Raw genomic sequence first — 17,234 nt, 5'->3', positions numbered from 1 at the left:
AGAATTGCAAGATCGGGTTTTCGAGCCGCCTTTATTGTTACCGCTCTTTGACTTGTTATGCATCCACGAGATACTCGCTGACAGAACGACCTTTTGGCTTCATTGCGTTAATGGAAATCTTACCAAACAAAACTGACAAAATGCTTCCGAGGATTAAAACCACTCTGTTATCACGAGAAGAGATAGAAACAGCAGGTCGAGATTTTTATTGATATTTTCAACTCAAACGATGGACCTTTCTGTTTAAATATTCGTTCAAATTACCCGGTTACTAAAGAGAATTTTCTTGCTGTAAATTATTTTGTGTACTCTTCAAACCAGTTAAACTTCAACGTCTCCATTTCTAAAGAAAAGAGATTTGTAAACCCTTGATTCTTCATTCGCCCTGAGCCTAGAACAAGAAGAGTTGTTAATTGTTTCTATTAAATGACACGTCTTATCGTAGAAATAATTTATTTTTGGACAGGTGCGCACTCAAAAAAAAAATTCTCCTTGCATAAACTGAAGAGAATTTGCATAATTGTCATCTCTGCACGAAACCAGCCGCAAAAAGCAACGTTTCGCACGATCACAAATTGAAGCTGAGCTGAGTTGACTTCACTGTTACAGCAAAAACACAAAATGGCGTACCAAAGAACCGAGTACGCGGACAAAACCATGTTTATGAACTCAATGGCGGACAGAAAACTCAAGATTCAACTGAACTCCATAAACTACCACAAGGACTCAATTGGCAAGGAAATAGACCGCGAGAAAAAAAAGATTCAAAAAGAGCTCGCAGAGGCGGAAAACCATACGAGGAATCGGTTGTGTTTGCCCGATGCCTCATCGCCAAGCGACGGCGCAAAGAAATTAAGCCCTCGCTTGCCGCGGCGGTACAGCACACCGCAAGTTTTGTTGTCGGCCACAATGTCTTCCCGTGATCTATCCGACATCGATAAACGTTCACCCGCGGCTAACAGGCGCAGGATTTCTTCCGAAGGGACCTCGGATATTGGAATGAGAGAACGATCGTTGATGAGTCCAACCCGGCCATTAAGTCCAACTTCACAATTCCTTCTACCTCCGCTGAATCAGCCACGGAGGCAATCTTTGCCACCTATTAGCGCGGGTGGATCCCTTGTTGCCGTTGATACAGCTAGAGAAGGACTCAGTGCAAGCTCATCGTCAACTCGAAGAGGAAGCACAGCCGGGAGCAAATCACCTCGAGGTTGTCTGTCACCAAGTTCTTCAAGTCCCCGCGGGTCGCCCCGAAAAGGAAGTGCTGCCAACGAAGGAGAGCTGGAAGAAGTAGCGAGTAAGGTGAATCGGTTTTTACAAAGACTGGACTTAGGTAAACAAGAAGAAACACCGAATATCGACTCTAAAGAGGAGGAAGAGGAAGACTTAACTGATGAAGGAGAAAATGAATTTATTCATCCCTTGACTGACAGGACCGTGAAAAGAGCATCGATTTTTCAGCCTTCAAACTTTGAATAATATCTCTTTCTCAAGTTTCCAGCTCTTGAAAACCAAATATATATTGTATATATTCGACGAATTGGTGCTCCGAGTTATTTAAACGAATTTCGTTCCCGTTTAATACAGTTAACTTAAACATTAGAGAGTTTATATCCTCACAGGGAACGCGGAAAACAGTTTCGAGAGAAATTCTCAACGGCGAGAGATTTCACTGCAGATTAACAGATGGTAACAATATTGCAGGACAAAAAAAAAGCAACAATAGTTTGTAAAACGAGACAAAAATTTGAAGTTAAAGTTCAGCTGTACTAAATAGGTAAAGCTCAACACCATTGACAAAATAAAAATGCGACTGAACGTATAAAGTAGTGCGGGTATTGCAGAGGGGTTTTTTTTTGCATCGTCAACTGATTCATGAATTCACAAAATCGTTAATTCCGGTTTGAACGAAGTATTATTTTTCGTCGCCTCTTTTCCTTCCATTTCGAATCCTGAGTGATACATCTATACGTGTAATGGGTTGCAGAAATAAATTGTGAAATAAACTTAGCGATCAGTCGAATCAGTAATAAACTAAACGAGGGAATTAAGACTCACAAGAAAAAGATTCCAAGCATAATAGCCGCTGATATTCCCCTAAGTTGAACGCAACACAACAAGATTAGTCGGCGGGTTTTGAATCGGCGGGGAGATAAAAACAACCTCTACGGCGAATTATCGAGAATTACCGAAATGCAAACAAAACAGGTAGCAAGTTGTTAGGATCGAGTTTAACTCAGGAAAAGACAGCTTTCCCGCTGTGGCAGATAATGGCATCCAAAAATAAACTCCCTCCACAACTTGAAAATTTTTAAAGTGCAATTAATTTCCTGTTCAAGATGGCTTACATCTGACGGGTTCTTTCGTAGAGCTTTTAAAATACCTGCTCGTGAGTCAGAGAGAAATAGTGCAGAATTTTCTTTTTCTGAACTGCTCCTTCGATATTATATCACTTCGGACTTTCTAAAGAAGACTGACAAATGGTTTCCTTGGAGCTTTCCCACTTTGAATTATACGATCTAGTTTTCCCACTACGTATTGTTGCTAATCTCGTTTCCAAGGAGATCATCTCGCTCCAAGGAAGAAGGGAATAAGACTAACCTGGTGTCTAATTTAACATGTCGGAGGGAAGTTAAAGAGAAAAGAGAAGATTGATCTGAAAACAGCAGGAAAAAAAAAAAAAGAAAAAAAAAACAGATGTAAATTTCCCTCATTACATCCAGCAGTAAATTTTACTCGCGCCAGAGCGACAGGCCAATTGCTCGAAATGGACGTCGACAATGTGTTTCGATGCTTTGGCTGTTGTCTGTCAGAAAAGCTAACATTCTGTGTCACAAATGACCCTACTTTAACTCTAGCTTTCGCCTTTAACTCTCCCGGGCACAGTGTAGCTGACATCACTGAGAGAAGATTAAGGAAGTGCACTGGCGTTAATGTAAAACAGAAACACAAATCATTTCTGGTCTCGGCACCATGCAACCAGAGGGCCTAAATAATGTTTTCAATTTCATATAAACGGCGACAGCGCTTAACTTCCACAAGTTACCTTCAAATGTACAGACCAGTGAACCAACATTTAACAGTTTTCACACCGAAGAAAGGCTATGCCCGAAACGTTAGAGATTTTTCACAATATGGCAATTTTTTACTTCATCAATTATTTTCTTTTGAATTGTTATATTCGCTCAAGTGTCACGCATCAACTGGGGAGAGCAATGGTCATCCTAAACGTGTCACAAACGGCCCTACTTGAAAAAAATCATCCCTTTTTTTGGTTCGTCTCTGAGGCCTGGTTTTCACTAGCGACGCAAGCACTAGCGCAAACACAATAATTATTTCACCGTGAAAACGGCTTTGACGCAGGCATAAGCACAAGGATCAAAATTGTTCCTATTGTGATTGCGCTTATGCTTACGTTCGCACTGCAACAAGTGGAAACGAAATACCGCTCGGGCATAACACAAGCACAACGATGTTTACCACACGCGGTTACGTTTGGCCACTGAAAACACTGGATCCAGATTACCTCACGCCTAAACAGTTTGAAAGGTTCGGATAATTTGGCTTGTGCTTGTGTTTGCGTCAAATTCCGTTTTCAATTGGGTCATCCGTATGGCTTGCGTTTGTGCTTACGCTTGCTTTTTGTAAGTTGTTACTTACTTACTTTCTAGTGAAAACCAGACTTAAAAATTCGTGTTACTCTGTCGAGTATTGTGTCTTTGGATCCTGGGTAAAATGTGTAAAACAAAGTCCCTGGTGATAGCATCTGTTGCAAGGGAAAAAAAAAAAACAGGGAACCACAGCAAACGCCAACGAGAACGTCACCAACCAAAGGTTTAATGAGTAGAACAATGGTTCGGCGCGTGCGTTTTGAATCTTGGTACATTTCTTACTAGCCATCTGCAAAACAACAACGTGAAATGACCAAGTTCTACGAATTTTGGAGAACGTGAACCGCAGTGGCTAATTTTTTTGTATCTTCCTTTGAAATTGAACGATGTCATAGCATATTTAGCCTAAGCAAGCTTTTAGACCGATAGGCGTACTGAGCAGATCTACACAGTTATGACGTTCGAAGGTAATATAAATCCATTTTTTTAAAGGGCGTCGTCCTCGGCGTTGCCATTGCTGAAGCTCCCAAGGACTTAAGTTTATTTGTGTCATTTGCGGCCCGAGTGCAGCGAGGGGGTAGGTACGTCATTCACGTGACGCTGGGGAGTTTACGAAACCACGACCTCAACGGCAACGTCACTGAACAAAAGAATTAATGAGCAGGACAATGGCTGTGCATGTGTGTTATAATTCTTGGTACATTTCTTTGCCGCCTTCTGCAAAACAACAACTTGAAATGGCCAAATTTTGCGTTGCCTGGAAAACGTGAACCACGACGGCTAATTTTTTTAATTTTTATTTCAAATTTATCGCTGTGTTCCGGATTAAATGTACATGACTTAGGAGTATCGCGAGATTCGTAGTAAAATATAAATTCATTTTTTAATCGACGTTGTCGTCGGCGTCGTGGTTTCGCACACTCCCTAATAACACAACGCGGACCGCCTGCTTCGCAATATCACGAAGGCACGCGACAAGACCGTCTCAACACCGACCAATACTACTTGAAATGGAGTGTTTCTAGGAACCAAATTTTGAATCAAGCTAGTTCATAAACCAAGTTGGCAACACGACTTTGAAGAGTGTCCTTTATTTTTATATTTACAATTTACAATGGCGACATGATCGGCATCGACTGAATCCATGACCACTGCCAAAGTCTACAACAAAAACAGAAGAGCTTTGGTTACCGATACTGAAGTAATCCTGTTTATGAATGTTTGTTGAGAACAGTTTTCACTTGAATGTAGAAAGTAATTAGCGTTTGCTTCGGTTTTTCATTACTGCGCTGCGCGATTGTCTTAAAAAACTCGCGCCACTTTGCCATCCAATCAGAAGAAAAGCCATAACAAAGCGTGATTCGCGCGCAAACATTTTCCCGCGCTTCGCATCGGGTATACGTATCTGCTTCGAGTTTTGATTTGTTCACTGGGTTTTCTCGTCTTTTGTAATTGGCCAGAGTGATTACTTTGGTTTTGGTTTTACGAAACTCAAACTGCTCTAACCTGTGTAATAAGGAGTCATTTTGGTCCACCTCAATTCAAGAGTCACAATTCTTGTAAAACGTTGCAAGACATCTGAAGCAATAGACCATTTTACAGTTGTCTGCTCAGTGACCTGGCCTTTGTATGGCAGCGAGGCTAGAGTTGACCTTGTTTTGATACAGACCTCACTGCTTTTGTCATGTAAATGCACCTAGTTAGCATCAGAACTTGTTTTACACAACAAAAGCAGTGAGGTCTGTATCAAAACAAGGTCAACTCTAGCCTCGCGGCCATACAAAGGCCAGGTCACCGAGCAGACAACTGTAAAATGGTCTATTTGTCTATTCAACCAAGAAAAAAATGGCACCCTGCCCAGTAGTCTGTAGTTTTGCCGTTGTGCTCTGCATAGGACGCAGTATACACATCTTTATTTCGTTGGCCACAAATAGTTCGTTCACTTATGCTTGAGTTTTGTATGGGAAAGATAAACAATACTGGGTGACAAACAGTTGCGATATCTTTGTGCCAAGAAGTGTTTCATCTTGAAAAATGTAACAAGTCGATCGTGAAAACGAGCGTCGTTGGTTTCGTCAAGCTGGCACACTAAGGAACAAAGACTTGAGGAACGAGATTGAGAACCCTTAGTAAATGACCAGGCATGCTCATAACGGGTTGTCCTGCCCTGTGTTTAAGTGATGGGTTCCAATCCCTCGGAGATTCAGATGGTTTGCTTTGTCCCAAAGAAAAGAGAAAAATAGTAAAGGAAAAATCTTGCATATGCATACAAACCTGCTTTGAGGTCCAGAGTTGATATTTGTGTGAGCGGCTGTGTGAAACAACTCCCTTTGGAACCTATAGTAGACAAAACAGAGGAAACCATACAGGTTTTCGAGAACCGATACGTCAACCTAACGTTCTATAGACAGAATCAAAACAGTAGAAACTGCATGGAAGCCTACCGAACTGCCACAATTTGCTTGTATTCTAATTGATTATATCGCTGTCTCACAAGGACTGGGAACTACCGAATTCACGAATTTGATTGGCTGAAATCGATATTGACCGCGGTCTAGATTTTCCCATCTAGACCGATATCTAGACCGGTTTCATTTTGCGTTGAAAAAGTAGCAAACTCAAATACAAATATGTTCACCGTTTTCTTTTATTTTTCTTCTCAATCATTTATGGAAGTGCCAAAAAGCCTGATGACAAAAAAAAGTAAAGAGGACGAGCAAATTTCGGCAGGTTTAAGTTAAGCTCATCTCCGCTTGCAGGCAAAATGTCAGCAAACCAGTTACATTAGACGAATTAAAGTTTTCTTGTTTGCCATATAATAAACATCTTATTAACCGAGCTAAGTCGGTCTGTATGGGAGAATCTTGACCTCGGTCGTGTGTACAGACCTCACTGCGTTCGGTCTGTACTCACGACCTCGGTCAAGATTCCCCCATACAGACCTCCTACTCGGTTGATAAGAGCTAAATAAAATCTAACCAGACTTGAATCCAATTTAATAGGCCATTTCCGAGATGCCTTTTGCCTCTCTGTCAATACGAGTCTTAGTGCGAAACCATTCATATGGAAATGTGTTCCGCCTACAGGTTCATTTTCAAGCAAATCATTTTCATGAAAGGTTTTGCACGAAGACTCATTTTGAAACAGAGGCACAAGGTAACTCGAATATAAATCAACATAAACGTGAGCAAACTTGATCTATCAAACTGTTTATATTGGTAAGCTTGATTTCGTTTGATACGTGAGCTTAAACCAAGTTTACCGTTTTACAAGTGAATTTAAAGGGACACAGTCAGTTGGTGCACATGCGCATTAGATACCATTTCATAGCTAATTTGCATATCACAGAGACTCGATCCATACTGTTTTTAACCAAATATGATAAAATAATATCATAGGATGAGCAAAAGCACACTCAAAAACAGGTTTTTCAGTAAACAATTGAAAATCAAGCAAAACACTGTGAAGATTAAAGCGGATTTCTAGATGTACTCGAAGCGTATCTTTGATTTCAGGTTGAGGTGAACTCTTTTTAAGTGAGAAAACTAGTGTCCAGGTCAGCGCGGTCAAAAAGCTGACTGTGTCCCTTCAACTGATAGGTGACGTTCAATTAAAGTTTGATTGGCTATAAACTATCTTTTGGGACGTTGAATAGGTACAATGACTTGAAATATTTGAAACAAAGTGTGTGCTTCAGACATCAGTCAGGCTGAATTTGTGATCAATCAAGTGAAGTTGTAACAGTGGGTTCAACCATTTCTGGCTCTACTACAAACAACACTCTCACATCTGAGCTTTCATCACTGCACAACACAACAAAGGTCAGTTAAAGATTTCAGAAGTAAGCTAGCACTTCTACACAATAGAAAGGGACTGACAACAACAATGGAAATAACGTAATGATTCAATAGGTGCCCATCTTTTTAGTAAGTGTCCAGATTAAGGTGGCTCAAAACAGTTTCCAGCAGTTAGATCTTGATGGGACATTATAACCAATATTTATCACTTGATGCTACAATCACGGTATCAAAATACTGCCCAATCATTGGTGAACACGTTGTTATCATTTTCGTGACACAATAGGTTACCATAGCAACAGTACGACCTACTAAAAACACCCTTAATTACAGCTTTAGGGGCTTGTAATTCAAAAACGACACGGAGAATGCTTCAAATTTACGCACTGTCACTTACCGGGTGACCTGCAGAAAGAGTCCCAGGCGGGAAGCCTGGGGTGGAGTGTTTGGCCTAAGAAGGCCCCAAACCACTCTCCCCCCTCCTCTACCTCTGCCCCATTCCGCCCCCCCCCCCCCCCAAGAACAAAAATTGTCACACTTCCAAGTTTGAAAATAAATTCACTCTTCAACATCTCCGGATTTCACAAAGCATGAAATAAAGAGGTTAGGTCTGCATGTCAACCTAGAGGACTGAATGTCTGGTGTGTTGTGTCGAGAAAGATTTAAGTACGCGTAAGATAAACTCTTTAACATCATAAACTGTTTACGCGATTTGCGCGCTACCGGCCGGTATCAAAGTTATTTTCCCTTTCTGACCAATTACGCAAAGCAACGATTCCCCTATTGAATAGTCAACAGTGAATACCAGTTACATACAGCTCCTCAACAAGCTACTATTCGATTTAAGTACATAAACATGATATTCACTACAGACAATTTCTGCTTGCTAAGCAAATAATATAAAACGCGGCTTGAGGAACTTTTTACTTTAACATAAATCTCGGCTGATTTCAAGGCCATATGATGCATGTTAACTTATGGTTTGTCCATTTACGAGTTCCCTTTTCTAAAAGCAAGGTAATTATTTTCTTTAAGGTTAGAGATTTTCGATTATTTATAGCTTACAGTGGATACGTTAAATAAAAAAAAAACAATCATCAACAATTCTCTCTGAGCCTTTGAACTCACTTTTCCGATACTTAGTTCAGTGAGTCTTATGGGAATTGAAAAAGCAATTAGAGAATGTTTCCAAAGAAATAACCAACGTGCTTACCTTGTGCTTGAAAGGTTGAGATCAGTCAACTTTCTCCTACGAAATCAGCTAAAAAAAGAATTCGCCTTGTCAGTCAAATTCTTTATTACAAAAAATCGTAGAGCTCTACGAAAATTTCTATGCCTAATCGAGCTTCATAAAACGGGCTGGGTATAACCTTAAGTTTTGAAAATTTAAGGTAGCTCTGAACCCTATGCACAGAATTATTTTAAACCTTGCCAAAAGTTCCTTCTTATCATGCTTATTAAAATTTGATAATACAAAAAAATTTCACCGTGCCGTTTTCTAATTATAAGCCTTAAAAGCTGTAATTACGGGTGTTTTTAGCATGTCATACTGTTGCTATGGTGTCATGAAAATGATAACAACGTGTTCACCAATGATTGGGCAGTTTTTTGACACCATGATTGAAGCATCATGATCAAGTGATAAAGAGTGGTTATAATGGCCTATCAAAATCTAACTGCTTGAAACTGTTTTTAGCCACCTTAAAATAAGTACTCCCTTGTGAGAAGTACCCCCCATGACAAAAGTGGCATCTAAGACAATTACTTTGGTGTAAATTCATGACACATTCGGCACATAAGCGCAAACAATGCATGAAATATAAGTTTTATAATACTGAACTCCGCACATACCAGCACGATGATGGACAAGAAACTCAAGATATCTGCAGGAATCTCTCGATACCGCTAGCTGTGAAATCAGTCCAAAAATTAACGCTTCATACAATAATTATCTTCAGATAATTACCTTCTAAAGAGCATGAACCTTGCTATGTGCTTCAGACATCAGTCAGGCTGAATTTGTGATCAATCAAGTGAAGTTGTAACAGTGGGTTCAACCATTTCTGGCTCTGCTACAAACAACACTCTCACATGACTGTGATTCATCATCACACAAGCACAGTTTGCTAATAGATCAGATGTTGCTAGTTTTTTTTTTGGCAGGACCTTGACACTTCAATTTGAATTTGAAAAAAAGAGATGGTTTTTAAAACATTCAAGGGAGTAAAAGAGTAAAAATGCTAGAATACTCGACCAATCATGAAAAATTGCATCCAGCGTTCACACTACTGCTGTTTTCTTTTACAAACGTAGATCCCGGTTGCACGACCATGCATTTGCACCAGAAGACAAATGATTGACAGCTGACAAAAACAAAAATACAAAACTTCTTACCTCTTATATATTGTTACATTCCACAGGTAACCACGCGGAGCTGTTGACAAGAAAAAATAATAAAAAAAAAAAAAACAGCAACAGATGATTTCAAAATGTGAAGAGTGCCAGAATTATATGAGATGTCAATGTTGCTCCCACACTTCTCATGCCAAGTTCAACCACCATTCTGCTCTTGCACTAAAACCAAACTAAATGCAGCAAAAGAAATCCATTTGAATCAGGGTCAACAAGTATGTCGACTAAATCGGCAGAACTGGGTTGACAGCAAAGTGGTTTTTGAACCAGGCCTGAGATTTTGAATCCACAAATCAAATGGAAACTAACAGCAAAATAAAAAATATATATATCAACAGAGATCTAGAAAGAGGAAAAACATATGTAATATAATCTGAGTAACTTGTGATAAATGGTGGAGATTAAAAACAAGTAATGCAAAACTAGAATGCTAGGTTTTATTTGTTAAATCGGTATTTTCTTCTTGATGATATCCATTTCAATTGCTAGTATTTTCACATGCACAGAACACTGTAGTACTATAAAATAGAAGCAAATAGCTTCTGCATAGTTCTAAAGCCATGTGCTCCAAGCTCTTTCCACCCTGGCTCCATACAGATGCAACAACTCAGGGGTTCCATTTTATCAAAACCAATTCACCATGAACAATTGTGTTAAACATGTCCTTGTGTTCCACTGGTAGTAACTAATGCTGTAGTATGTACAAGCTCACCACAGGAAACAGGTATCACTTCAAACAAAATTAGCTAACGACTTAAATGCAACTTAAATTGACAAAACAAGTTGAGACTGACTTTTTCAGAAGGAAAAATGCTTCATAAACTGGCATAACAAAATTAATATGTTACTTATGTACCCCGCAATACAATGCACTTAGTAAGAAAACAACCAAAGTGAACTGTGCAGTTCACAACTCAAGAATTTGCAAAGTTCTAAAGTCAACAACAAGTAATATTCTTACTACCTTTGTTTTGACCGATAAGAACTGGCTTGTTACGGAAAATGCCCTTACTGAAATTGCAGTAGAAGATTCTTTTCATGAAAGGACGAAAAAATTTTACAACTTAAGATAACCTGGCTGATTAGTTTTCAAAAACAACTTTACAGTTCTTCCTAAGTTGTAAAAGGTAAGATTAAGTCTGCACACGAGAAAAGGGGCCCATCAGCCTGGAAATTATCTCTAGTTTCTGTGGCATTCTGTGGCATGAAGTGTCTACAAGTATTTCTTCTCCCCCCCCCCCCCCCCCCACCCCCACCCCGCTTGGATGGGTTCCTAGTCCATTCCGGGATTACCCCCAGCATTAAGTTTGCTGGTACCCACTTTTACACCTGGGTGGAGAAAGGCACTGTGAGAGTAAAGTGTCTTGCCCAAGGGCACAACACAATGTCCTCAGCCAGGGCTCAAACCCAGACTGCTCGACCTGGAGGTGAGTGCACTAACTACGAGGCCGCTGTGCCTCCACAAGTTGTACTCTTAAAAATTAAAGAGGAATATTAAAAGGAGGATAAATGATAATAGCAGGAAAGGGGCAATGATCTCCATATATTTTTCCTAAAACAGCTATCAGCTTTCCATTTTATCAAACATTTTTTGTTGACTAAACCTGGAGTATTAAAGGAAAGTTTTAAGTAAGAGATAGCTGAGATAAAAAAAATACTATTACAAAATCAGGTCAAGCTTTGCTGAATGAGTTCTTTGTTTTTTTTGCAATATGCGCTTCACAGATGTATCCTTACATACCAGCTTACAGATCTTAAGAACATACAATACTTTACCTTCAGTTTGCAATGTACATCGCATGGACAGAAATGCCTTCGACATCAGACACTGAAAGTTAACTTGGAAATCTGCAACTTTTTTCAAATTTTTGTCTGCTGCTAAAGCAATAGTTAAATTGCATTTAACGAATATTGCTTATGCTTTATGGCTTGCGACTTTGCTGATAAAAATTCATGCTTGTTGCTGATAATAATTTCTACTAATTGCAACTAGGGCTCAGTCCTAACGCTAATATTGTGTAACTTTCACTTGTCACAAACTATAGTTATTTAATGCTGTTATATCATTTCCACTTTAGTACGGCATTTTATAATCTCTAAAGTTTCCGAAGAATGGAATTCCTGAAAACCAATCTCTCCATCAATATTACACCCAAAGACTTAAAATATTTCTCAATCATGGTTGCCACAGACATCACTTTTCAAAATTTCCGTGACCAAATAAATCCAAAATGTCAGATCTGGTAGCAGCTACTAGGCTCAACCTACAGCCGTCCTTTTCACTCGTTTATTAAGACTGACAAGTTTTCAACAAATTTTCTTTCTTCATTAAGGAAAAATATCGTTGAGATCACAGTGACCCCATGTTCCTTTCAGCCTTCTATGGTATTAAATCAGCCATGCTAAAAGTTCTCAAAATGTCAATTTTTCTGACTCCAAATAAAATTCTGACTTTTCCCTGACGAGGAAGAATTTTTTGCCCTGACCATTTCCTGACCTGTGGCAACCCTGTCAATTTACAAGCTTCACAGGCTGTTTAATTGTCAGTTCGCTTAGAGAATAACTACTGTTACATATGAGACAAAATGTAAACAATGACACCCATATAACAAATCAGATGAAATCCTTAATACAATTGCAGTGCCATCTTGTTGACACAACACTTCTGTAAAATTTAATGTAATGTACTGAGCTCTACTTCAAATCAGAATTCTGCAGCCTTTGAATTTTTTGCCTCCTTGATCATCAACTTGAAGTTTTTTTTAAATTCAAATTTTCACAATCATTACTTTATCAACTTGAAGTTGATAAAGGTACCTAAATGGAGGATTGTCAGTTGCGTGCATGTTTAACTACTTACTGACCCAGAGTTGGCTCTTTATGGGAAAATCTCAAACCAAGATCTTGCTGTATTGATCAAGCAGTAGTAAGGTCAATATGGCAAAGCCAAGGTTTGAGATTTTCCTGTAAAGACCGACTGACTGAGGTTAATAAGTTGTTTACTGTATGGATTTTTGCTATATTTTAGCAGGCTCATAATTGACCCAGGGGCATTGCACAAGAGTATTGCTCTAGAATTAGTCAATCAGAGCACACATTATATCAGCAACATGGAGGCATGTTAGCAGAGAATGCAAGAATAAACTGATACCAAGGGAGCCCACAGTGCTAACTTCAAAGTGTTACGACTTTCAAGGTCGCTGTGATGAAGAGACAGCCTGCAAAAAATTGTTTCAAAAGCACACAAACCCACAATCCTCCATCTTATTTTGACAAGGAGCTGATTCTAGAAACATCAGCTTTTCCCAAACAATTAAGCAAGTTAGTGATCATCTATTAATGTTTTACCTGCTTGCCAATAGGGCACAACAATTTCTTTTAAGAAACCAATCACTTTATAAATCTTATGGATGACATTACCGAGTCTTTTGTCAACTACCAAAAATAAATATATACCTGTACACATTATGTGCAATACACAAATTTATACATCCACATACCTTCCTTCATCCATGCGGTAACATCCAATGGAACACAGTTTCACTTCTGTGAAACACAATTAACATATCTGCTGCTTTCTCCCTGGGTTAAAATTCTTACTTATTGCATGAAACTCTTTCAATTGTCAAAAGATTTTTTTCACAGCACAAGTAAAACGACAATTTTTTTTAAAAGCTGCTTTATAAAACTTTCATGATATCACATAGCTCCAATTGGTTGCAGTTGTTTGCAGGACACTAGGAACAGACAGCCGACACAATATTGCAACTTTTAAATTCTTTTAAAGTCTCTCTCATGTTTACATCAGACTGTAGTGTGTGTAAACATGTGTCACATTTTCCATTTCCTAAACTGAAATTCTTATTTATTTGACTGGCATAAAAGTCAAATAACGAGAGCAAATATCTCATGCTGATTGATACTTTGTAGTCATTTTTCTCTAGTTCAAAATGTCACATGATCAAAACTGGACTGAAACAAAAAGCACTGCATGAATTGTGCCAGAAGGTTGGCATCAGTTTCTCCTCAAATGATCTTTTGCTAAAGGCTCACCAAACACACTGATGTATAAACACTGATCATTCTTGAAGTGTCTTGTGAAAAGAACAAGGAAACAAAAGTAGTCACAGAACTCTGATGAGGATAGTACCAAAATATCTTGTTTTCAACTTTCTCCGCTCAAAACAATTTAACATACGGCTGTTTCAACAAAGTTCATCCTGCAAAAACCTATAACATAGCCAATTGGCATTATGGGTAGTGACAGTTTGTCGTTGCTTGGTGGAGGTCCACAGTTTTTCAGTAAGAAGGAAGGAGAAAGCATGAATACATATGTTGAATGCTATCTCCTTCTGTCACATCAAAGCAATATGAGCTTCATTCAAGCATTGGAGAAACAGCATTACCCAAGATACCTTGTGACATTGTTACATACGCCTTAATGTTCTTGCAAGACAACATCTGGCAAAGCAGCTGTATGGGTCAACGCCCCATCACTTACCCAAAGAGGCTCGGGATTATTCATAAGTGCAAAGTGATACACCAATTGCTCCAATCTCAAATCATGTAATTTCTTCCTGACAGAATGGCTACTTCACAACACTTCATGTGACAGTGCTCCATTGGCATCATCAACAACCCCCTCCCACTCCATCCCCTTTACAATTTTCTTACCTGTACATCCAAACCCTTTAAACCTATTTTTTTTTTTTTTCATCAAGTATTTTAAAAAGTAACTTAGCAAAAACATACAGCAAACAAAGTGTCTTTAAAGAAAATTTAAATACTCCATTATCTGGTTTATACATTTGCTGTGTGGGAATCAGAGGAAGAAACCATTTGTTGATATGCTTTTTTTTACAAAGACTTAGCAGCTGGCAGCTCTAGCTACCTTGGGGAGACTGTTCTAGAGAAGAGCTCCATAGAGGGAAGAATTACATTTCACATGGTCAGTTCTTGGCATTGCAGAAATCGTAAGATAACCTGGTGCAAGCATACCATACAGGCCTTTTGCTTTACTCTTCTGAATAACAGTGTCAAAACCAAGTGAATTGAGAAGAAGCCTAAAGTTTTTGTCATATCTTGACTTTGTTGTAACCATGGCAGTACAATTCTGCAGTTTCTTACTTAACTGTTGAGACAAGCCATCCCAAATAGTACTGTAGAATCTATAAACTGATTTTAGTGTTTAGTTTTAAACGCACAAATACTGGAAGCACCTTTTTAAAGATATTCAAAGAAGTGTGTATATCTAAGGGATGGTCATTTCGGGATTGTCAGAGCTGATGATCACAAACTCAGGTTTTTGTAACATATCCCCCAATCTCAGATTTTCATTAGTATACATATAGGCTCACTGTTTCCGCCAGAGCGCGCCATTGCAGGAATCCCACGCTGCAATCAGAGATGGCCCCCAGAAAAATGAGAAAAAGGCCAATTTGGCCCTTTCCTTTTACAAGACTTCAGGCTTAACACAGGCATAGTATTTAAAAGCCATCCCAGGGTTCAAAATTGTGACCAATATGGTCACCGACACAACTAACACTTCATCCTTGACGACCAAAACTTCTAGTTTAGTAGCCATAATGGCGACTACATTTCTCTCTGTTGACGATTAATAACGGCTATTTTGTCACACATTATGTCCTTCTAGAAAATTACATTGAAAGATCTTTGCTTCTAAAACATTCAACATAAGAAAAGAAGTCAATCCGTCCTTCTGCTTTGTTGCAGTTTTGATTCTTGGAAAACTTCCAAATGGCTGACCATGTATGAAATCACCCTATAATGAATTGCAAACCCTTGATCATTGACTACATCATGTATGCCTAAGGATTGTTCTCTTGTAATGCACAGATCCTTTATACTAGTATCTAATTCAAAAGAAACTTTATTGAGTAGAAACACTTCAAAAAGCACTTAAAATTTTATCATAGATCCTAATAAACTGCTTTATTTTCCTTGGTACCCTGATGCATTTTTTTCCCTCTGTAGCTTTCAATTTATTGGTCCCTTTCCTAAAATTTTGGCCCCTAAAAAAGGTCTTCAGGGACCACTTAGGCCCTCAAGTAAAATTTTCTCGCTGAAACACTGCAGGCTGAAGCTCAAGCTCTGCTGCAGCCATGTGACATGCCCAAATAGTCAAAATATGAGACTAAACCCTCCTCAGCCCTCAGATTCACTAAAGAGGAATGCTATGCAGTGCATACAATTAATGGTTTCAGCTTCCTCCTGCCTATACACTCAGTACTTTGCTGTTGAATGCAAGGGGTTAAAAAGTTACATGGCATTGTAACAGTGTTCCTAATTTGTCCTAATTCAAAGCCCCCTTTAGAAACCCGCTTGAATCTTCTAGTCTTGCAATAAGATTATTTCTGAAAAGGAAAACTTAACACAGGTCTGTATCTTGTATATTCTATTTTCATTTGAACATGCTTATTTGACTTTAAAAACCCAACACTGTTATACAATGTAATCCAATCAAATAACATTGACCTCCCCTATTTACAATGTTACATTACAAACTTTATGAATGACTATTTCATTCTAATAGATCAGTCTTCTAGTGATCAAGTAGTGAGCGTCTCTCTCTCACCTCAACATTCAGTGTAATCAATGATAAGATGAGTGTTATCTGCCATAGTCAACCAATAACTGCTTTATTACATAATGTTGCAAAGAAGGTACCAACTGAATACTGGATGACCACTTCACTCAATCCTAAAACATTGGTGTTTCCTTCAGACTTCATACCGTTTTTGCCTTCAGATATTCTTTCCATACTTTCTCATGTTCCTTTGTGGAATTTTGCATTTTCCACATCTACATTATCCTCCATAATTTCATTTATTGCTGAATTTTCGGGTTGGAAATACAACCGAGAGGAAACAACACTCTGCAGCTATGCAACTACATTCTAACAAGAAAGAATATATCCAGAATTATCTGTGGCCCCCAGATTGGAGCATGAGCCCTCAACGTACATAAAGAAATAAACTGCTCTCTACGTGGGAAATTTAAAGGTGATTTCATGGTTTGAAAAATAAAGATTCCACGAAGAGAAAAAAAAATAAAAAAAATAAAAATAAAAACACTTTGCATGGCAAGCTTACCCAGCAACTATTTAAAGTGGGCTAATACTTTGAAGGGGAACTGTAAGTGAGGTTAACAAAAAGTAGGGGTTAAATTGGTATTCATATAATCAGGTTCACTGTGATAAAACATACTCCAAAAACACAAAACTTGATGTGCACAAAGAAGATTAAAATGTCCATACAAGAGATAAAGTCCTCAAAAATAAAAGGCAACCTATAAAAGAATGAGATCTCTCTTTCAAATTGTTTGCCATTTATGCCAAGATGTTAGTCAAACTGTGTAAAGATGAATATTTGGATTCTGGTCAGAGAAAAAACTT

General features: G+C 38.6%; 2 protein-coding genes across 3 annotated transcripts in view; one reads left to right on the top strand and one right to left on the bottom strand.

Moving 5' to 3' along the window:
* Window positions 1-445: 445 nt before the first annotated feature.
* Window positions 446-2,564, top strand: LOC145480723 (uncharacterized). The gene has a single exon (XM_081459038.1). It carries the CDS (start codon window positions 622-624, stop codon window positions 1,477-1,479), a length of 858 nt encoding a protein of 285 aa, XP_081315164.1. The 5' UTR covers window positions 446-621; the 3' UTR covers window positions 1,480-2,564.
* A 105-nt stretch (window positions 2,565-2,669) lies between these two features.
* The window catches only part of LOC145480715 (uncharacterized), a 22,837-nt gene continuing 8,272 nt past the window's right edge, over window positions 2,670-17,234 (bottom strand). The window contains exons 9-13 of one of the 2 annotated variants that reach the window (XR_014048536.1): window positions 9,803-9,842; window positions 9,260-9,317; window positions 8,622-8,669; window positions 5,886-5,948; window positions 2,670-4,772 (exon numbers count right to left, since the gene is read on the bottom strand). The gene's annotated coding sequence lies outside the window, so the exon portion shown is untranslated. The remainder of the gene's footprint in view (window positions 4,773-5,885; window positions 5,949-8,621; window positions 8,670-9,259; window positions 9,318-9,802; window positions 9,843-17,234) is intronic. The other variant, XR_014048535.1, reaches the window with a different exon arrangement.

This window comes from Orbicella franksi, chromosome 3 (assembly GCF_964199315.1).
Source record: "Orbicella franksi chromosome 3, jaOrbFran1.1, whole genome shotgun sequence".
NCBI classification, from domain to species: domain Eukaryota; kingdom Metazoa; phylum Cnidaria; class Anthozoa; order Scleractinia; family Merulinidae; genus Orbicella; species Orbicella franksi.
This window is presented reverse-complemented; position numbering and strand designations above follow the sequence as displayed.